Below are 27513 nucleotides of genomic sequence, written 5' to 3'. Positions count from 1 at the left end.
CACACACACACACACACATCCATTATCGTCCTTAGCACAATATCTGTTTCCTCTCTCTCTAGCTGTGCTAGGATCCCAGGTGTTTTTCAGCCAGTCCTTTAACCGCCTCCCTACCTTCCTCACCTTCCCGGTTGCTGCACTCAGATCCATTTCTGCTTACAGTAAACAGATCCGGCAGCGACCCAGCCTCGGCACCACACCCCTGCACAGATGATCAACCCCTCTTACTCTCTTGACTGACACATAAACAGCACTCTCTCTCTCTCTGGCTGGGGGCGACGTCAGCGGAGAACGTAGGACGAGTGAATGTGTGGGAGAACAAAGTGATTGTTCGCTCGCTGCCAGAGCACTCAGCAACATCCGAGAGAGTGGTGCAGAAGCGAGCGCACCGGCTCAGCGAACAGGACGCCGGCGACTCACCGCTAACTCTGGGAGAACCCACAACTCCCCTTTACCTCGCCGGTTAACCACCCCGCTACTTTCTTTCACTTTCACGCCGCGACTGACTGTAATTTATATTATAAACTGTTCCTGCTGAGAATTTTTTGATCGCCGAATTCTTCCAGCTGTCTTCTGGACGCATCTCCTGGTCCGATCCGCTTGGAAGATCACTATTGATGTGAGTGGCGAATACCGAACATACCCTTGCAAAGACGGGCTATTGGTCTAGTGTTGGGGTATGATCCCAACCGGGACAGACTGACCGCAAGTCCCCTTCCAACAACTAAGTGGACTGCTCCGACCTTCTCCTAAACTGAATCAAGTTCCCAAACTCTTTCAAATCTTCGATCAAGTCAACCTTTGGAACCACCAAGAAGATTTGAGGTCTCCAAGCTGCGCGAGAGTTTCTGAATTATATTTAACCGCGCTCCCACCTTCTCTGGAAGATTTCAGAAGGCTTTTTCTCGCGTGGCGCTCCCGACTCTTCACCGCCCTCTCTGTGTCTGCAACCTGGTTCCTAATATCTCCAAGCTTTTCCACATCGGTTCCATGTTGACCAAGATCTGTCTTCCTTCCAATGAGAACATCCTCAGAACTCCTCCCCAGATCTCAACTCAACGCGCCTCCACCATCTCGGCTCCTCAGAGCTGAGGACCCCCACCGCCTCGAGAGTCCCAAGTCCGGGAGCGTCTCTCGATCTCCTGCCCGGGACGGTGCGAAGACAACCCCTCTCCCAGCCCACGCCCCCCTTCTGCCTCCTCACCCACTCTTTCTGGCTGAGCACCGCGTCTGATCGGCCGAGAGGAGGCGGCTTGTCAAGAGGCTGGTCCTGACCTCAACAGCGCCGTGAAACAGAATGGAGCCGGTGTCCCGCGGACAACTCGCCCTCTTCTTCTTCCTTCTCTGTCCGGCCAACATCATCAGTCTCTGGTGGTGAGTAACGAGGTCTCTGCCTCTTTGTCTCTCCCTCCCTCCCTTCTCTGCGCTCCTTCCCCGTCACCCTTTCCCATTCACCTCCAGTTCTGCCCTCTCTCTTCTTCCTTATTTTCCGTTTCTCTCTCTCCCTCGCTTTTCTCCTCACTCTCCGTCACATTACTTTACTCAACATGTCCCTTTAATTCTCCCTCTAATATCCGCTTGCCTCGTTTCCTCGCTCTCTCACATACATCCCTCACTCTCCCCTTTCTCGCTTTGTGTAACTCTCTCTCATTCCCTCTGTCTCCCTCCCCCTTATCCATCTCTCTGCTTCTTCACCTTTCTGTCATCCTACCTGCTTCTCCCTCTTTTCTCACGTTATCTGTACCCCTCTCTCATCCTCTCCTTTCCCCTTCCTCTTCCCCTTCCCTGCCTCTCTACCTCTCTCTAACTATTCACTTCTCTCTCCTTCCTTTGCTGTCTCTGCACTCATCTCTCATCTTCTCCTTCTCACTCCCCATACCCACTACACCCTCTTCTTGCTCCCCTTTCTCACTCTCTCCTTCTCCCTTTCTTCGCATCTTCACCTCTCCCTCCCCTACTTTCTCACTCTCCCTTTCTCTCTCTCTCTCTGTTATCAAGCTCTTAGCCTCTTTTTCTTCCCGTCTACATCTCTTTCTCTCCTTCTCTATTCTTGTCGCTGCTTCTCTCTCTACACTGTAAATCAGCCCATCTTTTATTTCCCATTGGTTTCCCTGTCCCACTTTCTCGTGCTTGCTACCGATCTCCGTCCTCACATATTCTGTTTCTATCCATCTGTTCCTTTCTAATCATCTCTCTCTCTCTCTCACACACACACTCTCTCTCTCCATCTTGCCGAAACCTTACACCTGAACAGTAAAGTTAAGATGGTCCGAGTTTATCGATATATTGAAGGGCGTCTTCTTCTTAACTGGAGAAATTCTCTCTCCTGCGCCCACAGCAACATAAATTTCACGAAACATATTTCTTGCACAGCGAGCGCTCGCTCTTGATGATAGGAATGCGTATTTTCCCCTCCCCTGACACAGGGAGAAATATCTGCCCGACCGCAGTTTAAAGAAGACAGCCTTCGTTAAACTTGTCGCTGGAGAGAGCCATCTCCGAAATGCACGCCGCACCAGTTTGTGTGGCCTGGCCAGAGCAACGAGAAGAGACGATATGACGGTGTGGAGTGAACCAGATCACGTTCCAAAGAAAAGAAAGAGAATGAGAGAGAGGGAGACAGACAGAGAGAGAAAGACAGAGACAGAGAGAGAGAGAGAAGAGCGAGAGAGATAAAGACAGAGCGACAGAGAGTGCGAGAGAGAGAGAGAGAGAGAGAGAGAGAGGTGGGGGTAGAGAGCGATGAGTTCGCTAACTAGTTGATTTCCAGACAAATCAACCGGTTGTTCCTTTGAATTTGCCCACTGGGGAGACAATTTCTCCATATACAATCCAATGGACCCATTTTTCATTTAAAACCCCTCGATCAGGTGGTCACCCCAGTTCAACACAGGAGAGTGTAGCTTATGCAGTCCGTTCTTGTTGCACCTTAACCCTTTCAGTACTACCACAATTCCAGTGCATGGATCGGAGACCTTCCAAAAAGTACACAAAGAAGTGCAGACTAATCATCTTTACTGAAAATTACATTTCATGAACACAGCAAGGTTTCACTGTGATATTTTCTTGATGATGGTATTACTTTACTTACCCCAACACCCACCCTCTCCGTTCTTCTGTTCCCTCCACCTATTGTTCTCGGTGCTATGAGGTATGAAACCATAAGAATTAGTCACTCAGACCCATTGTGACTCCATCATGGCTGATTTAGTCAACCGCATTCTCCTGCCTTCTCCCCGTAACCCTTGATACCCTTACTAATCAAGAATCTGTCCAGCTCCACTTTAAGCGCCTGTACCCCATGACTTGCCTCCACAGCAACAGATTCTCCACCCTGTAGCTAAAGAAGTTCCTCCTCAACTTTGTCCTAAAGGGATGCCCTTCTATTCTGAGGCTGTTCCCTCTGGTCCTACACTCCCTCACATTAGGAAATCTCCTCTTCATGTCCACACTACCTAGGCCTTTCAATATTCAATTGGATTCAATGAGGTCTCCCCTCATACTTCTAAACTCCAGTGAGTTCAGGCCCAAAGCCAACAAACACTCCTCATCCATTAACCCTTTCATTCTCAGATTCATTCTCTGAACCTCCTCTGGACCTTCTCCAAAGCTAGCACATTCTGTCTTAGGTAGGGGACCCAAAGCTGCTCACCATGAAGTCTTGAGCTGTTTGATTTCATTGTGACTGCTGTCAGTCTGCAGACTATCAATCTTCTCTGTGCCCTCTTTAGTGTTGTAGAATGTGGCTCTACAGTAGAGTACTGATGACAAGTGTCCAATGATAGAAAAGGGTCTTCATATACAGCCTTGTATTTACGGCTAATATGAGGGGACATCTGGAGGAAAGTAGGGGGGCTACTAGAGGTAAACATTTTACACAGTGGTGTGTGTGGAATGCACTGTCAGAGGTGGTGGTGGAGGCACATCCATTAGGGATAGCTGAAATTTAGACAGGCACGTGGATGATAGAAAAATGGAGGGCTATATAGAAGGGATAGGTTCGATTGATCGTGGAATAGATTAAGAGGTTGGCAAAACGTCGGGGGCCGAAGGGCCCGTACTGTGTGGTAGGTTTACTACAATCAAAATTTAATCCTGGGGAAATAGGGAATAATTAAGGAAGACTTGTAAGACTGCAGATGATGGAATCTGGAGCAACTATCTGCTGGACGAACTCAGCATGTCGAGCAGCATCTGCGTGGCAAGATGGGAAATGGCGTGGTTTCAAGTTTGGGCTCAAAGCAGTCCTGACACAGGCTTTTGACTCAAAATATTCGCAATTCCTTTCTCCCCATATATACTGCTCAACCTACTGAATTCCTCCAGTAGCTTTTTTTTAGCTGGCGAATTGCTAAAGTGATCGGTCAGAACTATCTAAAGGGAAACTCACACCACATTAGGTTGAAGGTCTGCTACTTTTCTTTAACCATTGAAGCAAGCAGCACAATCCTGATCATACGTTAAAACCACTTTGTTCACTATGTACTAAAAAGGACCTTTTTTTTGTTCCATTTGTGTTCTTTCTTGTAAAGATTGTGTATAATTTATGTTTAATTTATGTATTTCTTGTGAATGCTGCTGACGTGATGCTCTGTGTCTGTAGTGCTTCAGCAAGCAAGATTTTCATGATACCTGTGCACACATAGGCTTGCGTTATGTGTCACTAAAGTTGTCTTTAGAACATAGAACCATACAGGACAGCACTGGTCGTTCACTCCACATTGTTGAGCTAACCCTTTAACCTACTCCAAGATCAATCTAACCCTTCTCTCCTACATAGTCCTCCATTTTGCTTTCACCCTTGTTCCTATCTAGGAGTCTCTTCAATGCCCCTAATGTATCTGCCTCTGCCACCATCTTCCATCAGTCTTTCACGCACCTACCATCCTCTGTTTAAAAACCTACCTCTGACATCCCTCTATACTTTCCTCCACCCACCTTAAACAGGTATCCACCACCCTACAGATTCGCCCTATGGCTGAAGAAATTCCTCCTCGTCTTTCTTCTAAAGGGATGTCCTTCTACTTTGAGGCTTTGTGCTCTGGTCCAAAACTCCACTACTATCGGGAACAGCCTATCCACACCCAGTCTATAAAGACCATTATTCTTTCTGAGCCGTGCAGTAACTGAATGCTCCCACATACGTAGCAGCTGAAATTTAAAAAGTATAATGTTTTATTAAAGTGCCGTGCAGTTTTCAGACCATGTAAAAGTTTCCTTCTCAAACCAATGGTTGGTCTATGCAGCTGTAAAAAAAATGAGAGGGAACGTTGATCAGTACCTGTCTGAACACTCCAGTATCAGTCTTCCGCCCTGCCTAGTGTTAGCAACAGTTGTTGTTCACAGATCTCTACACAACCTGCCTGGCCCTCCATGTAATGTGTAATAAAGCTGTGGTAGAGGTGGGTACAGTAACACTAGGATGTAAAACCAGGATATAATGCATGAGGCTTTATAGCACCAGTGAGACCACACTTAGAATACTGTGAGCAGTTTTGTGCACCTTACCTAAAAAAGACTGTACTGGCATTGGAGAGTGTCTGGAGGATGGCGAGAATGATGCTGAGAATGAAAGGATTAATGTATGAGGAGCGTTTAATGGCTCTGGGTCTGTACTCGCTGAGCTTGGAAGAATAACGAGGGATGTCATTGAAGCCTAACGAATATCGAAAGGCCTGGATAGAGTGGACATGGAGAGAATATTTCCAATAGTGGAAGAGTTGAGGATCTGAGGGAGCAGCCTCAGAATACAAGGATGCCCCATTAGGACAGAGATGAGGAGAAATTTCTTTAGCCAGATGGTGATGAATCTGTGGAATTCATTGCCACTGCCATGTGTGGAGGCTAAGTCATTGTTTAGATTATGAGAACACTCAGTCCTCGTTTACCATCATTTAGAAATGCATGCATGCATTAAGAAATGATACAATGTTTCTCCAGAGTGATATCACGGAATCATATATGGTTATATGGTTATAGTTATTTTTGATAGGTTCTTGATTAGTCAAAGGTTACAGGGAGAAGGCAAAAGGATGGGGTTGAGAGAGAAGATACATCAGACATGATTTAATGGTGGACAGACTCGATGGGCTGAATAGCCAGACTCTGCACCTGTGTCTTGTGGTTTAACATTGAAAAAATCACTTGGAATGGTACATGGATTGGAAAGTTGTGGAGGAATGCAGCCAAATGCAGGCAAATAGGATTTGTTTAGATGGATGTCTTGGCTGACAGGTTGGGCCGAAGAGATTGTTTTTGTGCTGTAATATTCAATAACTTTTAGAGGCTCAGAACTGAAACGTTAACAGTTATTCTTTCTGTGGATGCTGCCTGAACTACTGAGATATACCAGAGGTTTCAGTTTTAGTATCTCCCAGTTTCCTGTCTGGTCTGAGCCTGGCAGGGACAATTCTTAACATTTTTAAAGATTAGCTTTATTTGGCACATCGAAGCATACGGTGAAATGAATTGTTTTTGTGTCAACAATCAACACAGTCTGTGGATGTGCAGGGCGCAGCTTGCAAGTGTTGCTAGTATATCATGCCCACAATTTACTAATGCTAACCCTAATGTCTTTGAAATGTGGGAGGAACGTGGATCACCATGAGGAAACCCACACGGCCATAGGGAGAATGTAAAAACTCCTTTCAAAGAGCAACAGGTAATGAACCCCGATTGCTGGCACTATTATAATGTTACACCAACCGCTATTCTACCGTAGCATCAATTGGGCCGTTCTGTTACCCTGGGGAAACTCCTCTTGAAGTCTAACCTGAGGTGTGAACTCTCATTGATTTCCCGACTCTCAGTCCAACGCTGCCCGCTGTATTGAAGCTGATTATAACTTGGCAAGCACTTTAACTCCATTCACATGAACTAGAGACATTGGCTGCTGGTAGATAGCCAAGGAGTTTTCATTTCAATATTATTTTAAGTTGATTGCAATGTGTTTTTTAGGGAAGTCAGGCAGATATTTAAATGTAAAAAAATGGAGCAATATTATAGCTTTTCGAGATCCCACAGGCAATAGCAACGGTCATGGTGGCACAGTAGCATATCGATTAGCATAGAGCATGATAGGACCAGCAACTGGGGTTCAATTCCCACTGCTGCTCGTAAGGAGTTTGTCCATCCTTTCCGTGACTGTGCGGGTTTCCACAGGGTGCTCTGGTTTCCTCCCACATTCCAAAGACATATGGGTTAGGGTTAGGGTTGGTTAGCTGTGGGCACCAGAAACATGGCGACACTTGTGGGCTGCTCGTTGGACTGAGTTGGTCGTTAACACAGATGACCTATTATTTTTAGATTATGAGAACACTCATTCCTCTTTTATTGTCATTTAGAAATGCATACATGCATTAAGAAACGATACAATGTTTCTCTAGAGAGATATCACAGAAAACAAGACAAACCAAAGACTTACACAGACAGAACCACATAATTATAACATATAATTACAACAGTGCAAATCAATACCATAATTTGATAAAGAACAGACCATGGACACAGTTAAAAAAAGTCTCAAAGTCCCAAGTCAATCGACTCCCGAGTCCCCGATAGCAGGCGGCAAAAGGGAGAAACTCCCTGCCATAAACCTCCAGGCACCGTGAACTTGCCGATGCCTTGGAAGCAGCCGATCCCAGCCGACACTGAGTCCATCCGTCCGAAAACTTCGAGCCTCTGATACAGCCTCCCGAGCGCTATCCTCTGCCGAGTGCCTTCGACCTCGTCCCGGCCGCCGAAACAAGCAAAGCTGAGGATTTGGGGCCCTCTCCTCCAGAGATTCCGGTTACCACACAGTAGCAGCGGCAGCGAAGTGGGCATTTGAAGTTTCTCCAGATGTTCCTCTGTGCTCTCACGTCTGTCTCCATCAAATCAGAATTGTGCACAGTCCCCTACTTGACAGATTACAGATATTATTCACCGGAGAGGTCGCGTGCGCTGCGTCGCGCCGTCATCTTCTCCTCTGTATGTTTCAGATATTTCAATATTCATGTGACAAATTTACTCAACAGCACTGCACGCAAAATACTGGAGGAGCTCAGCAGGTCAGGCTGCATCTATGGAGGGGAACAAATAGTCAACTAAACATCAGGACTGAAAAGAAAGAGGGAACAGGGCAGAATAAGAAGATGGGTGGAGGGACGAAGTACAAGCTGGCAGGTGATAGGTAATGCCAGGTAAGGAGCAAGGTGGTTACATGTCCCCCAGGAGTGTCCTGAACTCCCTGTCATTCAACAGTTAATCTTCAGGACATGAACAGAGCACTGAGACACATAAATATCCCATGGTCTCTCCTGTTAGACTCCTTCTTCTACAGGCCTTTACCTGTTCCACCTATCAACAGCTTCTTATTTCATCCCCCCTCCCCCAAACACCCATCTTCCCCCTCACCTGGTCTCACCTATCACCTGTCAGCTTTACTCCTTCCCCTCCCCCAGATTCTTATTCTGGTTTCTCTCCCACCGCACCCCCCCACCAGTTTTCCTATCCTAATGAAAGCTGATGGCCCAAAACGTCGACTGTTTTATTCCTCTTCATAGATGCTGCTTCCCTGCAGTGTTGCTCCAGCATTTTATGTGTGATACTCAGAATTTCCAGATCCTGAAGAATCTTTCGTGTTTATTCAATAACATTGTCCTCTTTGACAGTCGTGAGTTTGGGGGGTTGGGGGTGCCTCGTCAGCTGTCAAAGCCTTTATGTTAGTGCAGCCAGCTACCTGTACTGACACAGTCCCTCCGATGTATGGGACCGGGGCATGTCCCTGGGAGCTAGGGTCTCCACAGTAACCTCCATCAGAGAGATGTGCAAAAACAACCCCTGGTGCAGTCAGAACATGAGCTTGGGGTCATTGCAGACCTCCATGTACAGCAAGGCTGCCCTTTGATATGGTACTGTCAAGCTGAGGTGGGAAGAGGATTGAGTAGTGTTACATAACAACCACCATGTGTAATAATTTCCATCCGATCCCTCACATCTTTTTCTGTGATTTTTAGCATTCTTTCATTTAGAGGGTAGAACATTGAACAGGAACAGGCCCTTCGGTTCGTATTGTCAGTGGTAAACATGATGCCACATTGAACTACATCTTTCCTGCCTGTACATGGTCCATATCTCTCTGCACCCTCATGTGCCTATGTAACAGCCTCCTAAACACCTCAGAATCAGTATATATTCAGTATATATATATATTATATATGTTGCTTGTCTATCAATTTTGACGATGATGATAGGACCTGTGTGGGAAAGCTCTTGAAGTGAGAAAGCCATTACGCTGGGCCAGTTCCACTCTTTCGACCACAGAAGCCCTACTCTAGTGATATGAGTGACTATCACAATTGGGGAGCTCCTTGATTGCAGTGGATGGCCATGACATCTCACTTGCTCTTCGTGGAGTGCTGCAGGACTGCCTTCCTGGCCATTGAATCTCACTGGTGATCTCATCCAGCTAGTCCATTGAAACTGACTTTGCATGCTAAGATGGGTGTATCCCTATCTCACCAGTGGTTGAAGCAAACCAACTATCCTCACTTGGTTTTACTCACCTGTTGAAGCAGTGACCCAGGGTGTGGCTGCTGTCACATGCAAACCGCTACTTGGAGCCACAGATGAGATCTGAATGTCAGGTGAGGATCAAAGACCTCGTGCATTGCTGCCTCTACACCAGACATGACACAGACAACCAGGTATGCTCTCCACGATACCTGCTTCCACCTCTTCCCCTGGCAGTTTGTTTCAGGCACCTACCGCCCCAGGAGAAAACTTGCCCCGCACATCTCTTTTAAACTTCCCTCTCCCAAAGAGAGTACTCTCCCTCTGTAGATTTAGCATCCTGGATAAACTACAAACAGCTATAGAACAATTACTGGAAGTGTGAAGGTTTCCCTCTGGTGATGTCTGTGTGGAGATCGTCCCTTCTCTCTGTGACCGTGTGGGTTTCCCTACAGTGATGTCAGTGTGGAGATCGTCCCTTCTCTCTGTGACCGTGTGGGTTTCCCTCTGGTGATGTCAGTGTGGAGATCGTCCCTTCTCTCTGTGACCGTGTGGGTTTCTGTCTGGTGATGTCTGTGTGGAGATTGTCCCGTGACCGTGTGGGTTTCCCTACAGTGATGTCAGTGTGGAGATTGTCCCTTCTCTCTGTGACCGTGTGGGTTTCCCTCCTGTGATGTCTGTGTGGAGATTGTCCCTTCTTTCTGTGACCGTGTGGGTTTCCCTCCAGTGATGTATGTGTGGAGATTGTCCCTTTTCTCTGTGACCGTGTGGGTTTCCCTCTGGTGATGTCCGTGTGGAGATTGTCCCTTTTCTTTGTGACCGTGTGGGTTTCCCTCCGGTGATGTCTGTGTGGAGATTGTCTCTTCTCTCTGTGACCGTGTGGGTTTCCCTCTGGTGCTCTGCTTCCTCGCACTTCCCAAAGACATGGGGAGGAGGTGGTGGCAGTAGGTTAATTGTTTACGGTAAACTACCCCTAGGAATTTAGTAGAATCTGGGAGGGGTCAGGGTGGGTGGATTGGGAAATTGGGGAGGACAAATGGTGAGGATTTAGACATAAAACATAGAACCTTTCATCACAGTACTGGCCCTTCAGCACACAATGCTGTGCTGAACTTCGAACTTCCTCAAAATTCAAACTAACTCCTGCCCCCAAATAACTCTCCAATTTTCTCTCATCCATATGTCTGTCTAGGAGCTTCTTAAATGTCCCTAACATATCTGCTTTGGCAGAGCATTCCACACTCTCACCACTCTCTGTGTACAAAACCTACCTCTGACGTCCTCCCTATACATTCCTCCTATCGACTTAAAGTTACGCCCTCTTGTATTAGCCATTTCTGCTGTGGGAGAAAGGTGCTGTCTGTCCACTCTATGTATGCCTCTTATCATCTTGTACACCTCTATCAAGTCATCTCCTTTCGTCCTTCACTCCAAAGAGAAATGCCCTTGCCAGCTTAACCTTTCTTCATAAGACTTGGTCTCTAATCCAGGCAGCAGCCTGGTAAATCTCTTCTGCAGCCGGTCTAAAGCTTCCACATCCTTCCTATAATGAGGCCCCCTTGTATTAACCATTGTCGTCCGTGAAAAAGGCACTGGCTGTCCGCACTATGTATGCCTCATCATCTTGTGGACCTGTAATGCATGTGTGATTTGAATAAGTTGCTGGTTGATGATGGATACAGAAGGCCTGTTTCTATGCCATACCTCTAAGCTAGCGTTCAGTGTCCACATGATTAGGTACACTGGTACACCTGCTCGTTAATGCAAACATCTAATCAGCCAGTCACGTTGCAACAAAAAAGCATATTGATATGGTCAAGAGGTTCAGTTGTTGTTCAGACCAAGCATCAGAATGGGGAAGAAATGTGACCTAAGTGTCTTTGAGTGTGGAATGATTGTTGGTGCCAGATGGGGTGGTTTGTGTATCTCAGAAACTTCTGATGTCCTGGGATTTTCACGCACAACAGTCTCTCGAGTTTCTGGAGAGTGGTGTGAAAACCCCCCCAAAAAATCCGGTGAGTGGCGGTTCTGTGAGTGAGAACACCTTGTTAGTGTGAGATGTCAGAGAGAATGGCCAGACTAGTTCATGCTGACAACAACACAAATAACCATGTGTTACAATGTTGGTGTGTAGAAGAGCATCTCTGAATGCACAGCACATTGAACCTTGAAGTGGATGGGCTACAGCAGCAGAAGACATCGAACATCCACCTGGTGGCCACTTTATTAGGTAGAGGCGGCATTGAATAAAGTGGCCAATGAGTGTATATAAGTGTGTTTAAAAGAAGCTTATTAGTTATTAATTGCAGGACTTCACTCTGTTGCCATTTTTTCTCCATTCCCAATTATCTGAGCTTCCTTCATCCTCGCTGGAATGCTCCTGATGATGACGGAGCCCCCACAATAGGTGGGGGGGGGCTGCAGCGGTCAAGATGAAAGGGTAGTGATAAGGCTACTCACAGCTGCACGTAGAAGTCTTGCTTGAAGCCGGCCTGAGAGGCAGCAGGTGTACTTTCTTGGCAGAGTCGGTTCAGATTTTTATCCATCTAACTTGTGGAAAATGAAGATGTGAGGAAAGAGGCAGACCTTTTGTTGACTGTACGAATTGATTCGTGCCTGACACGATTAATACTGTGGGACATTCCTGACTGTTGAATATTGAAACGTTACTGTCTGGTGGTGACAAGGTAAGTCTCGTATAAAAAAGCTAAGTACAACACAGCTCATTTATAAAAGTTATAAGTGTACTTTATAAATGTCACATTTTGTTTCAAATACCTGAAATATACTGGTCTTTGGAAACAAAATTAAAGCCAGTTAGTTTCTGCCATCCCTTTGCTGAGATGGTTTGGGCTTATCCCGCACAATTTCCATTTCCCCATTTCCCACCATCCCACATCACCCCAAAACAAAGAGCATAACGACTGTCAAAACAAAGGGATTTTCCAACAATGAGACTAATACACGTAGACCGTAGAACAGTACAGAACAATAACACCATCACTCAAGCTGAGTATGATGTTCTCCAAAGGCGATGTTCGGGTGGATTCCATTAATGGAGCATGCTGTTTGTAGCTTAGTTTCATGCGTGAAGGCTGATTCATGGTCCTTGACGGATCGGGGTCAGAGTCCATAGTGGCATGGAGTGCAAAATGACTGCTACCCTTCACTGCTGCAGTCTTTCTCTGCCTGCACCGCCATTGTGTTGTGTCCTCATTTCCAGCCAGCTCTCCCACTGAGGCCTTGGTTGGATTGTTCCTTTTCTGGGACCTCCCCTTTGACCTTACCACCATGGGTGACCCTATTGGGAGCTAAGCTCCAGATTGTGTCACACCCGGGATCTCACGAACTGACAAACCTCTGCGCCATGACAAGGTGACAATCCTCAGAGAAGACAGCACGGTGCTGTGGTGCCACAGGGTGATGAATCTGTGGGATTCATTACCACAGACGGCTAAGGAGGCCAAGTCACTGGGTATATTTAAAGCAGAGGTTGATGGGTTCTTCATCAGTAAAGGAGTCAATTAGGGGGAGAAGGCAGGTGAATGCGGTTGTTCTTCCTTTCCACGCCTTGTGGTGCATTGGATGCCAACCCTGCTGTTTCCTTAGCATTTTTTGTCTGTTTTGCATGGCCAAGTGGTGAGCTTGATGCTCAACCCAGCACAGAATGGAAAACGTGCAAGGAACCGCTGGATTCAGACCTGGAATCACTCACCTCAAAGTCCAGTGTGGATGCCACTATACCACCAGCTGGCTTGATTGGGGTTGAGAGGGATAGTAAATCAGCCATGATGGAATGGCCGAGCAGACTCAATGAGCCAAACAACCTAATTCTGCTCCTGCGTCTTATCATCTATTGGTCCATGATGTTGTACCAACCATATAATCCTCTTTCACGATCAATCTAACCCATCTCTTCTACAGAGCCGATAACCTGCCATTTTTCTATCATCCATATGCCCAAGAGTCTAAGGTAACCACCCCGGCCATTCATTCCAGACATTTACCAATCTGTGCGTAAAAAACTTACCTCTGACAGCTCTCCTCAGCTTTCCTCCAATCCCCTTAAAGTTATGCTGCCTCGTACTAGCCATTGCTGTCATGGCAAAAAGTCTCTGGCTGTCTTATCATCTTGTACACCTCTATCAAGTTGCCTCTCATCCTCATTCACTCCAAAGAGAGAAGCCCTAGCTTGCTCAACTGAACAAAAACTTACATTTGTATAGCCTCTTTCTTATAGTAATGCGTCCCGCTGTGCTTCTCGGAGGCCTCAACAATGAAGAATTGACAAAGAGCCATGTAAGCTGACGTCATCATCATGTACTGAGGTGCAGTGAGAATCTTTGTGTTGCCTGCCATCCAGGTAGATCATTTCAAAGCATAAGTAATTCGAAAAATAATACCAGAATTCAGAAACACAGAGGATTCTGCAAATACTAGAAACCCTGAGCAACAGACACAAAATACTGGAGGAACTCATCGGGTCAGGCAGCATCTATGGAGGAGAATGAACAGTCAATGTTTCAGGCTGAGACCCTCCAAGACTGGAAAGGAAGGGGAAGGAAGTTTACTTCTGGCTCTTCCAGCTGCTTCTCCCTTCCTTTCCGTTCCCAAGAAAAGGTCTCAGCTGAAACATCAACTGTTCAAATCTGTTCATAGATGCCTGACTTAACGGGTTAATACTGAACATAGAACAGCACAGTAAGGCACGTTGCTCCACAACGTTGTACTAATGTTTTAACCTACTCCAAGATCAATCTAACTCATCCCTCTCAAAGAGCCCTCTATTTATTTCATTGATGTGTTTCTTAAATGTCTCTCCCTAATGTATCAGCCTCTACCATCACATGTTCCCCACACCTACCACTCTCTGTGTTAAAAAACTACCTCTGACACTCCCCCTGTGTTTCCTTCCAAACACCTTAAATTTATGCTTGCTTGTTATAGGCATTTCTGCCCTGGGGAAAAAAAATATCTCTGGCTATCCACTCTATTTATGCCTCTTATCTTTTTTCACCACTATCATTCTCAATCGCTCCAAAGAGATAAGTTCTATCTCGGTCAAACTGTTATCATTAAAGGAAAGATGTAGTAGTTTTAGAGAGGGTGCAGATCTGATTTGCCAGGATACTGCATGGAATAGAGAGCAAGTCTTGTGAGGAAAGATTGTGTGAGCTAGTGATTTTCTGTTTGGAGTGAAGAAGGATAAGAGGTGATATACACGATGATAAGAGGAATAGGTAGAGTTTATAGCCAGATACTTTTTCCCAGAGCTGAAATGGCTAACACAAAAGGGCATAATTCAGGTTGATTTGAGGAAAGTAAGTGGGGGGGGGGGAAGAATATCAGTGGTAGGCTTTTTTACATGCTGTGGTATTTGCCTGGAACGTGCTGCCAGGTGTGGTGTTAGGAGCAGATACAGTAGGGACGTTTAAGAGACTCTGAAAGAAAAATGGAGGGCTATGTGGGAGGGAAAGTGATCTTACTTAAGGTTAAAGAGTCAACAGGATATCGTGGGCCAAGGTGCCTGTGTTATGCTGTAACGTTCTATGTGCTGTGTTCTACCCTTATACATGGGTTCTTCCAGCATGTTGTGTGTGTTGCCCACACAATGCAAAACAAAGTGCTACAGTTACAGAGAAGATACAATGCGCTTTCGATGAATAAACCTTGGGGGATGAAGTTGTATTTGGGAGAGAGATGGCGAGTCACAGGTGCTGAAATGGAAGCCAAAAGCTTTGGTCTATCAGGCAAAGGGAGGCATCAGATTCCAGATGATAATGTTTGCATTAATAATGGGAGCTGGGCTAAGGTTTTAGAAAGTTCCATCTTGAGGGAGAACCCAGAGCTTGGAGGCAGACTCACAGAATAAATGAATGCAGGCTTTTTCTACTGAGGTTGGCTGAGACTGCAACTAGAGGTTATAGGTTAAGGGTGAAAGATGACATGTTTAAGGTGAACCCGGGAGGGGGAGGGACTTCTTCCCTTAGAGGGTGGTGCGAATGTGGAACAAGTTGCCAGCAGAAGTGGTAGATGTGGGTTCAATTTCAACATTTAAGATAAATTTGGATAAGTAAAATGGATGGGAGAGTTATGGGTTGGTGGCATTAGGTAGATTAACTTTCTGCCATGGCCTATATGAAGAGCCTGTTTCTGTGCTGTTGTGTTTTATGACTCTATGACAGTGGGATGGTTTTAGAGTCAGGGTTTATTGACCCACACCAGAGACTTTGGATATTGGCTGACCCTGGTACATATGAAAATAATAAACCAATTTAGATTTTCACTCGATATTTGGTCTAATAAAGCCTCTGCAGTGTGGAAAGAGTGAAGCCCCTTATAGGTGACACCAATCAAATGACCTGCTAAGGTGAAGCACTGAATTACCATTATGGATTGACTTGGCCCGAAACATCGACTGGTTACACTTATCCACAGATGCTGCCTGACCTGCCGAGTTCCTCCAGCATTTTGTGTGTGTTGCTATGATTTGAACCGAGTCAAGTGGCCAAGTATCTTCAGGGACGTGGTCCTATATTCTGGCATGCCAAATGACTGTCATCCCTTAGTACGATAAGATGGACATTCGACTTCACCAGCTACTCTATCATGTCCTTGCACTTTATTGTCTTCCTGCACTACACTTTCTCTGTGGCTGTTATATTTTACTCTGTATTCTGCTATTGTTTTACCTTAATGTATTATGTAATGATTTTATCTGTATGATCTGTAACTGTAACACTTTGTTCTGCATTAGAACATAGAACATAGAAGGTAAAACATTATTGAATAGAGCAGGTCCTTCAGTCCTCACTGTTGTGTGTTGTGTCAACCTTGTAACCTACTCTAAGATCAATCTAACCCTTCCCTCCTACATAGCTGTTCATTTTTCTGTTATCCATGTGCCTATCTAAGAGTCAGGACATTCCATGTACCCAGCACCCCCAGTGTTAGAAACTTACCTGTGACATCCCCCCTATACTTTCCTCCAATCACCTTAAATTATGCCTCCCTCTGTTCTTGTTTTCCTTTATAGATTTATATTTAGAGATACAGCACGGTAGATGGCCCTTCTGGCCCAAGGCACCTGTGCTGCCCAGCTACATCCATCTGAACAATTAACCGACTAGCTTGAAACAAACAAGACAAAATCTACAGATGCGGGAAATCCAAGGAACACACACAAAATGCTGAAGGAACTCAGCAGTTCAGGCAGCATCTATGGAAGGGAATAAGCAGTTGACGGTTTTGGCTGAGACCCTCCACCAGGACACGGAAGAACGGGGGAAGAAGCCAGAAAACATGGAGGGAGGGGAAGGAGTACAATCTGGCAGGTGATAGGTGAGACCAGGTGAGGGGCCGGTGGGTGGGTAAGGGAGGGCATGGATGGTGAGAAGCTGGGAGGTGACAGGTGGAAGAGGTAAAGGGCTAAAAAAGGAGGAGTCTGATAGGAGAAGAGAGCAAATCCAAGGAACACACACAAAAGGCTAAAGGAACTCAGCAGGTCAGGCAGCATTTATAGAGAAAGGTACAGTCGATGTTTCAGGCCGAGACCCTTCAGCAGAACAGGAGAAAAAAGGGTGAGGAGTAGAGTTAAAAGGCAGGGAGAGTGAGAAATACAAGGTGATAGTTGAAACGGGAGGGGAGGGTGACGTAAAGAGCTAGAAAGTTGACTGGTGAAACAGATACAAGACTGGAGAAGGTGGAATCCGATAGGAGAGGACAGAAGGCCATAGAAGAAAAGAAAGAGAGGAGGAGCACCAGAGGGAGGTGAAAGGCAGGCAAGGAGATAAGATGAGAGAGGGAAAAGGGGATGGGGAATGATGATGGGGGATGGGGGGGAGCCATTACTGGAATTTTGAGAAACCATTCATGCCATCAGGTTGGAGGCTAACTAGTTGGAATATAAGGTGTTGTTCCTCCAACCTGAGTGTGGCTTCATCATGACAGTGGAGGAGGCCATTGTAAGACATTGGAAAGTGGAATTAAAATGGGTGGCCATTGGGAGATCCCCCTTTTTCTGGCGGACAGAGCATAGGTGCTTCGCAAAGCAGTCTCTCAATCTATGTCAAGTCTCACTGATATACAGGAGGCCAAACTGGGAGCACCGAACACAGTCGATGACCCCAACAGATTCACAGGCGAAGTGTTACCTCACCTGGAAGGATTGTTTGGGGCCCTGAATGGTAGTGAGGGAGGTATAGCACTTGTTCTGCCTGCAAGGAGAAGTGCCGGGGAGAGACCAGTGGGGAGGGACGAATGGACAAGGGAGTTGTATTTGGAGCGTTCTCTGCGAAGTGGCGGGGAAGATGTGCTTGGTGGTGGGATCCTGTTGGATAACTTGCATTTCTTTGGAATGTGCGAGGAAACCAGAGCACCTGTAGGAAACCCCAGGAGAACAACCAAACTCCTTATAGACAGCGGCAGAATGGACCCCACGTTACTGGTGCTGTAATAGTGTTGTGCTAACTGTTACAGCAGCAAGCTGCCCCTCAGCGTACTACCACCTGTACTACCTCATTGCTTTGACGTGATGAAATGATCAAACATGCAAAACAAAGTTTTTCACCGTCCCCCAGTACGTGTGAAAATAATAAAGACCAATTTACCTATCTAACTTTTAGATTGTAGCTCGGTATTTGGTCTAATCAGGCTAGTTGACACTGGCTACTTTGTGCCTTAGGATGTCCCAAATTCCATGTGCAATTGACCAAATACGGAAAGTCATGAGTGCCACACACGAAATACTGGGTCTTTGGGAGCATCTTTGGAGAGGAATAAACAGTCAACATTTTGGGCTGTGACACTTCTCCATAGTCCTGATGAAGGGTCTCAGCCCGAAGTGTCAGCTGTTTAATCCTCTCTGTAGATACTGCCTGACTTGCTGAGCTCCTCCAGCATCTTCAGTGCGTTGCTCATGATTTCCAGAATCTGCAGAATCTCTAATGCTACAGAAGCTCAGGACAGTCTCAAGCCCAGACACTGGTGCACCTGCCTGCCAGCTCTGTCTTGGGACTCACTGTTGAGCACAGTGGTGGAACGATGTCTCCACACGGTCATGGGGAGAGCATTGGATCTCCTGAGCAGGTTTCTGTGCCCAGCCTTCGGCTGCTCGGCTGTGGTTGCACGAGACTTTGGTGAGGGTTCATTTTGAATATGGTGTTCAGTTTTGGTCACCTTGATATAGGAAAGGCGCCCCAACTAAACATAAACGTTAGGAAAAATGTGTTTAAGTTGGAGGGTGCATAAAAGATTTACAAAAATGTTGACTGTGTTAGAAGGTTGAAATTATCAGGAGAGATTGAATAGACTGGGACTGATTTCCCTGGCGAAAAAGAGAGTGAGAGGTAACGTGATAGAGGTTTACAAGATTATTTATTTATTTAGATGTACAACACCGAACAGGCCATTCTGGCCCAACAAGCTGTACTGCCCGGCAGCCCAACTATTTAAGGATAACTTACAATGACCAGTTAACCTACTAACTTGAACGTCTTTGGACTATGGGAGGAAACTGAAGCACCCGGAGGAAGCCCACACAGTTCCTGGGGTGAACATACAAACTTCTTACAGACAGCACTGGAATTGAACTCTGAACTCTGGACTGGCCAAGCTATAATAGTGTCGCTCTATGCTAACATTGCGTCCATTATGACAGACGGAGATACAGTTGTTACCCAGAATATGTTTCCCATGGTGGTTGTATTTGAAAGTAGGGGATACAGGGAGAAGGTTTAAAGGGGATCTGAGGGGTAAACTTTTCACGCAAAGAGTGAAGAGTAGTCAAGATTGCACCAGGCTGCAGTCTCTGTCGAGGTCGTGGCTCAGACTTGGAAGCTTTAGGTTTGTAGGGATGGTTTTCAAAATTCAGAGTTTAAAGTAAATTTATTATCAAAGCACGTAGACAGCCGTCGTTCCCAGGGTATCATAGGTTTGTGCCTCTGGTGGACTGTGTCCTCACCAGGGTGCAAGCCTGGGCAGGAAGATATGAAGAACCGGCCGTTGTCCATACAGCAGGTTTCCCACCTTTACGTCACTGATGTAGTCCAGGGGTAAAGCAAGCACCGATACAGCTGGGCACCAGTGTCGTCGCAGAGGTTGCCAGAGTGACGTTGTAAACAACACCAAACTGCCTCAGGTGCCCCGGGCTCTGGATTTCTTCCTCAGGGTTTACTTCTGAAGCCTTTCCCATGGGTGGGTATGGCTGCAAAGCAGTAGAGGTTTAAAATCAGAGTTTTCCTTCTCCTCAAAGCATGTATATATTGTCATAAGTTACCTTGAAATTCATTTTCTTGAAGGCATGTACAGAAAAATTAAGGAATACCATAGAACTTATGAAAAACTATACATAATCCAAGACTGACAAACAACCAACACACACAAAAAATACTGAAGGAACTCAACAGGCCAGGCAGCATCTATGGAAAAATGTTAGATATTGCTGATGACATATACAACTTCAACATAAAAGCCCAACTCCTGTACGCAATACCAACGAACGGTCTTGGGCCGAAATGTTGACTATACTCTGTTCAGTAGATGCTGCCTGGCCTGCTGAGTTCCTCCAGCATCTTGTGTGTGTTGCTTGGATTCCAGCATCTGCAGATTTTCTCTTGTTTGTGGTTTGACTGACAAACAACCAATGTGCAAAAGGGGGTGAATCATGCAAATAATAAATTAAAAAATAAGTAACTAAATGCTATTGAGAACATAAGTTGTAGAGTCCTTGAAAGTGCGTCTATAAGTTGTGGGATCAGTTCAGTGTTGAAGTTATCCACTCTGATTCAGGAGCCTGATGGTTGAAGGGTAATAACTGAATCTGGTGGTGTGGGACCTGATGGTAGCAGCAAGAAGAGGACATGGTCTGGATGGTGGGGGTCTTTGATGATGGATGCTGCTTTCTTATGGCAGCACTCCTTGTAGATGTGCTCAATGTTTTGGGGACAGAGAGGAGAATTTGGGGTCAGGTAAGGGTTTAGGGACAGGGTTATCGGGAGTCAGAGGTCAGGCCAGAGTCTAGGCCTCCGATTCGTTTGCTGTGCTCTGGGTTTGAAGGCTGGCGGTTAGGTTGTGTAGGTGTTAATGTGAACGACACATTTCACTGTATATTTCGATAGACATGTGATAGAGAAATGCATCTTAATCTGAATTTGTATCCAGAATGAGTTGCTAGAGAAGGTGATGGAGGAAGGGACAGTAATAACATTTAAGAGGCACCTGGACAGGTACGTGAATGAGCAGTGGGATTGTGACAGGCAAGTGGGATTGGAATAGATAGGAATGATGTTCAGCATAGACACAGTGGGCCGAAGGGCCTGCATATCCCCTGACACTAACCTGAATGAATTCAGGGTTCAATTGCTGCACTGAGGGCTGTTTATAATTTGCAAGAGGCTCGCATCTTTTGGCTGTAGAAGTCAGGTGGATTAAAACCAAACTAGTCACTAACGTCCACACACAAAACATCAGGAGGAACTCAGGTACCATCTATGGAAGGAAATGGACAGTCTATGTTTCGGGTCCAGACCCTTCATATGGCTGAAGCTGCGTTCATCTCTGTTGCTCCAGACTTCCAGCACTGGCAGTACCCTTTGTGCCTGCAGTCACTAATTTCATTCCTTTTATTTTTAATACATCTGATGCTTTAAAAAGTTGTGCATGGACAGAACACAAAATACTCTGCAGACGCTGGGGTCAAAGCAACACTCACAACACGCTGGAGGAACTCAGCAGGTCGGGCAGCAGTTCTGACGAAGGGTTCTGGCCGAAACGTTGACTGATCATTTCCACAGATGCTGCCCGACCTGCTGAGTTCCTCCAGCATGTTGTGAGTGTGCACGGAGTAAGATGGACACTGTTGTATTATAGTTAGTAAAAGCAGAAATGAGAAAGTAGGTTATTTATTTTTTATTTATTTAGAGATGGAGCTCAGTAACAGCCCCTTCTGGCCCAGTGAGCCCAAACCACCCAATTACACCCACATGACCAAATAACTGACCGACGTGTACACCTTCGGAATGTGGGAGGAAACTGGAATACCCGGAGAAAACCCACACTGTCACGGGGAGAATGTACCAATTCCTTGCAGACGCTGGCGGGAATTGAACCCCGGTCGCTGGCGTAGCATTAGTGTTACGCTATTGTGCTGTCCACTGTGAGTAGGTTGTCAAAAGTAATTTATGCAGCCTAAATAACCACAGAATGCCGTAGATAGTAGGATCCCTCTATACCACAATCCCACAACCTATTCACAACTGAACTGGTTCAGACTTTTTTCTCTGGAGCGTAGGAGAATGAGAGGAGATTTGATAGAAGTATACAAAATTATGAGAGGCATAGATAAAGTACGATAATAAATCAATTTACAAATTACAGTTAAGTAGTTGATTAGGTACGTGGTAGGGATACGAGCTGAATGGAAGAAATTGGGTCTGGATGTATGGGCACTGTGGGTAGCATGGACTCGATGGGCCAAAGGGCCTGTATCCATGCTGTTTGGCTCTGAGACTCTATGACTCTAGCTAGACATAGAGGTTATCAGTTTTAATGGAAGTTAAGTATTTCTTCAGTGGTTTGATTGGGGCACGACTGCACAAGCATGTGGACGTCAGCCAGTGAGGACAGCGAGAACAGTTTAAAAGGAGACAGTTTTATAGACCAGGTGCTGGAGGAGTGGGCAACAGAGTAGAAGGAGACAGAGTAGGAAGGCTTTGGCTCAACGGGGTTTCGGCGATAACGGGTTGAGGCCAAGTAGGTTGCCAGTGTAGAATACAGACAGGAAGAATGTATGTGAGGCCGGTTTTCTGTGCTCGGTGTCAGATGCGGGAGGTCCGGGGGACTCTCAGCCTCCCGGACGGCCACATCTATGCCGGGTGAGTCGAGCTGCAGCTCCTCAGGGACTGGGTTAGGGAACTGGAGCTGCAGCTCAATGACCTTCGTCTGGTCAGGGAGAGTGAGGAGGTGACAGAGAGGAGCTATAGGCAAGTAGTCACACCGGGGCCTGGGGAGACAGATAAGTGAGTAACAGTCAGGAGATGGAAGGGCAGGAGTCGGAGGCTAGAGAGTGCCCCTGTGGCTGTACCCCTTGACAATAAGTACTCCTGTTTGAGTACTGTTGGGGGAGGGGAACAGCCTACCTAGGGGAAGCAACGGTGGCTGTGCCTCTAGCACAGAGTCTGGCCCTGTGGCTCAGAAGGGTAGGGAAAGGAAGAGGATAGCAGCAGTGATAGGGGACTCTATAGTTGGGGTGTCAGACAGGCGATTCTGTAGATGCAGGAAAGAAGCATGGATGGCAGTTTGCCTCAAAGGTGCCAGGGTCCGGGATGTTTCTGATAGCGTCCATGATATCCTGAAGTGGGAAGGAGAGCAGCCAGAGGTCGTGGTACATGTTGGTACCAACGACATAGGTAGGAAAAGGGAGGAGGTCCTGAAAACAGACATCTGGGAGTTAGGAAGGAAGTTGAGAAGCAAGGCCTCAAAGGTAGCAATCTCGGGATTACTGCCTGCGCCCAGTGACAGTGAGAATAGGAATAAAGTGGGGTGGAAGATAAATGCATAGCTGAGGGATTGGAGCAGGGGACAGGGCTTCAGATTTCTGGATCATTGGGACCTCTTTTGGGGTAGGAGTGACCTGTACAAAAAGGACCGGTTGCACTTGAATTGCAAGGGGACCAATATCCTGGCAGGGAGGTTTGCTAAGGCTACTGGGGAGAATTTAAACTAGGATTGCTAAGGAGTGGGAACCAAACTGAAGAGATGGAGGAAGAGGCGGTTGGCTCACAAATAGAGAAAGCTTGGAGACAGTGTGAGAGGGAGGATAGGCAGGTGATAGAGAAGGGATGTGCTTAGACTAATGGTTTGAGATGTGTCTGTTTTAATGCGAGGAGTATTATGAACAAAGCGGATGAGCTTAGAGCGTGGATCAGTACTTGGATCTATGATGTTGTGGCCATTACAGAGACTTGGATGACTCAGGGGCAGGAATGGTTACTTCGAGTGCTAGGCTTTAGATGCTTCAGAAAAAACAGGGAGGGAGGCAAACGAGGTGGGGGCGTGGCATTGTTGATCACAGATAGTGTCACGGCTGCAGAAAAGGAGGAAGACATGGAGGGATTGTCTACGGAGTCTCTGTGGGTGGAAGTTAGTAACAGGAAGGGGTCAATAACTCTACTGGGTGTTTTTTATAGACCACCCAATAGTAACAGGGACGTCGAGGAGCAGATAGGAAAGGTATAATAATAACAGGGTTGTCGTGGTGGGAGATTTTAATTTCCCAAATATTGATTGGCATGTCCCAAGAGCAAGGGATTTAGAAGGGGTGGAGTTTGTTAGGTGTGTTCAAGAAGGTTTCTTGACACAATATGTAGATAAGCCTACAAGAGGAGAGAATGTACTTGATCTGGTATTGGGAAATGAACCTGGTCAAGTGTCAGATCTCTCAGTGGGAGAACATTTTGGAGATAGTGATCACAATTCTATCTCCTTTACCATAGCATTGGAGAGGGATAGGAACAGACAAGTTAGGAAAGCATTAACTGGATTAAGGGAAAATATGAAGCTATCAGGCAGGAACATGGAAGCATAAACTGGGAATAGATGCTCTCAGGGAAATGCACAGCAGAAATGTGGCAGATGTTAAGGGATATTTTCATGGAGTTCTGCAAAGGTACGTTCCAATGAGACAGGGAAAGTATGGTAGGGTACAGGAATAGTGGTGTACAAAGGCTGTCGTAAATCTAGTCAAGAAGAAAAGAAGAGCTTACGAAAGGTTCAAAAAACTAGGTAATGATAGAGAGCTAGAAGATTATAAGGCAAGCAGGAAGGAGTATAAGAAAGAAATTAGGAGAGCCAGAAGGGACCATGAGAAGGCCTTGGCGGACAAGATTAAGGAAAACCACAAGGCATTCTACAAGTGTGTGAAGAGTTAAAGGGTAAGACGTGAGAGAATAGGACCTGTCAAGTGTGACAGTGGAAAAGTATGTATGAAACTGGAGGAGGTAGTGGAGTGACTTAATGAGTACTTTGCTTCAGTATTCACTATGGAAAAGGATCTTGGCAATTATAGGGATGACTTACAGTGGACTGAAAAGCTTGAGCATGTAGACATTAACAAAGGGGATGTGCTGGAGCTTTTGGAAAGCAATAAGTTGGATACGTCACTGGGACCAGACGAGATGTACCCCAGGCTACTGTGGGAGGCGAGGGAGGAGATTGCTGAGCCTCTGGTGATGATCTTTGCATCATCAATGGGGACAGAAGGGGTTCCAGAGGATTGGAGAGTTGCGGATGTTGTTCCCTTATTCAAGAAAAGGAGTAGAGAAAGCCCAGGAAATTTAGACCAATGAGTCTTACTTCAGTGTTTGATATGTTGATGGAGAAGATCCTGAGAAGTAGGATTTATGAACATTTGGAGAGGTATAATATGATTAGGAATAGTCAGCATGGCTTTGTCAAAGGCAGATCGTGCCTCACGAGCCTGATTGAATTTATTGAGGATGTGACTAAACACATTGAGAAGGTATAGCAGTAGACGTAGTGTATATGGATTTCAGCAAGGCATTTGACAAGGTACCCCATCCAAGGCTTATTGAGAAAGTAAGGAGGCATGGGATCCAAGGGGACATTGCTATGTGGATCCAGAACTGGCTTGCCCACAGAAAGCAAAGAGTGGTTGTAGATGGATCATATTCTGCATGGAGGTCAGTCACCAATGGTGTGCCTCAGGGATCTATTCTGGGACCGCTACTCTTCGTGATTTTTATAAATGACCTGGATGAGGAAGTGGAGGGATGGGTTAGTAAATTTGCTGATAACACAAAGGTTGGGGGTGTTGTGGATAGTGTGGAGGGTTGTCAGAGGTTACAGCAGGACGTCAATAGGATGCAAAACTGGGCTGAGAAGTGGCAGATGGAGTTCAACCCAGATAAGTGTGAGGTGGTTCATTTTGGTAGGTCAATTATGATGACAGAATATAGTATTAATGGTAAGACTCTTGGCAGTCTGGAGGATCAGAGGGATCTTGGGGTCCGAGTCCATTGGACACTCAAAGCTGCTGCACAGGTTAACTCTGTGGTTAAGAATGCATACAGTGCATTGGTCTTCAATAACTGTGGGATTGAGTTTAGGAGCCGAGAGGTAATGTTGCAGCTATATAGGATCCTGGTCAGACCTCACTTGGAGTACTGTGCTCAGTTCTGGTTGTCTCACTACAGGAAGGATGTGGAAGCCATAGAAAGGGTGCAGAGGAGACTTACAAGGATGTTGCCTGGACTGGGGAAAACGCCTTGTGAGAATAGGTTGAGTGAACTCGGCCTTTTTTCCTTGGAGCGACGGAGGATGAGAGGTGACCTGATAGAGATGTATAAAATGATGAGAGGGATTGATCGTGTGGATAGTCAGAGGCTTTTTTTCCAGGGCTGAAATGGCTGCCACAAGAGGGCACAGTTTTAAGGTGCTTGGAAGTAGGTACAGGTGAGATGTCGGGGTAAATTTTTTACACAGAGTGGTGAGAGGGTGGAATGGGCTGCCGGCGACGGTGGTGGAGGCAGGTACAATAGGGTCAATTAAGAGACTCCTGGACAGGTACATGGAGCTCAGAAAAATAGAGGGCTATGGGTAACCCTAGGTAATTTCAAGGTCAGGACATGTTGGGCACAGCTTTGTGGGCTGAAGGGTCTGTATTGTGCTGTAGGTTTTCTATGTTTCTATGTTTCTAATTAGTGGAATAATGAAAGATGTGATTGTTCAAAAACTTCCAGAGTGCATTTGGGATCTTGTATGCACACGTTGAAGTGAAGAATAAAACTACCTCTGTGCAAAACCCTGCAGCAGCTGGTGACCCTAGGATCTCTGTCTTGGAGGCCAACATCAAAACATCTTGTAAGGGGGTGAACTGTTAGCATCAGGCCTTGATGGTGTACCTGGTAGGGCTCTGAAAATTGGTGCCAGCCAACCAGCAGGAGTGTTCAAGGACATCTTCAATCTCTCACTGCTGCAGTCAGAGGTTCAAAAGGGCAACATCATATCAGTGCCAAAGAAGGGCAGGGTGAGCTGCCTCAATGACCCTCGCCCAGTTGCACTCACATCTACTGTGAGGAAGTGCCTTGAGAGGTTGCCCATGATTAGAATCAACATTGCCTTCGCAAGGATCGGGCCCCCCTGCTACAATTTGCCTATCGTCACAATAGGTCAACGGCAGGTGCAATCTCACTGGCTCTCCTAAGAGCCTTGGATTACCCAAACAACAGCAACACCTACATCAGGCCGCTGTTTATTGATTACAGCTCAGTGTTCAACACAATTACACCCTCAGTTCTAATCAACAGGCTCGAAAACCTGGGCCTCTGTACCTCCCTCTACAGCTGGATCCTTGACTTCCTCATTGGGAGACCACAGTCTGTGTGGGTCAGAAATAACATCTCCTCTTCACCGACAACACTGACGCACCACAAGGATGTGTGCTTACCCAGTGCTGTGCTGTCTCCTTACACTCTGGATTGTTTGTTTATTGAGACACAGCGTGGAATAGGCCCTTTGAATACCACTGTCAAGCAGTCTCCGGATTTAATCCCAACCTAATCAGGGACAATTTGCAATGACCAATGAGTCGATCCACTGTTACATCTTCGGACTGTGGGAGGAAACACACACGGTCACAGGAGAACGTACAAACTCCTGACAGGCAGCGGCGGGGATGTATCTATAGATCTGCAGACAACACAACTTACTGGCAGAATTTCAGGAGGGGTACAAAAGCAAAGTAGATCAGCTGGATAAGTGGTGTCGCAGCAACAACCTTGCACTCAACATCAGTAAGACCAAGGAATTGATGATGGACTTCACGAAAGGGAAGTGGAGGGAACTCACACCAGTCCTCATCGAAGTGGGAAGGGTGAGCAGTGTCACCATCTCTGAGGATCTATCCTGGGCCCAACATATTGATGCAATTACAAAGAAGGCATGACAGCAGCTATATTTCATTTAGAGTTTGAGGAGAATTGGTATGTCACCAATAACACTCAT

General features: G+C 46.2%; 1 protein-coding gene across 1 annotated transcript in view; it reads left to right on the top strand.

Moving 5' to 3' along the window:
• Window positions 1–1297: 1297 nt before the first annotated feature.
• wnt6b (wingless-type MMTV integration site family, member 6b) overlaps window positions 1298–27513 on the top strand; it is a 136934-nt gene continuing 110718 nt past the window's right edge. The window contains exon 1 of the mRNA XM_072262368.1: window positions 1298–1374. Coding sequence (XP_072118469.1) covers window positions 1298–1374 — 77 coding nt within the window. The remainder of the gene's footprint in view (window positions 1375–27513) is intronic.

This window comes from Mobula birostris, chromosome 6 (assembly GCF_030028105.1).
Source record: "Mobula birostris isolate sMobBir1 chromosome 6, sMobBir1.hap1, whole genome shotgun sequence".
Lineage (NCBI taxonomy): Eukaryota > Metazoa > Chordata > Chondrichthyes > Myliobatiformes > Myliobatidae > Mobula > Mobula birostris.
This window is presented reverse-complemented; position numbering and strand designations above follow the sequence as displayed.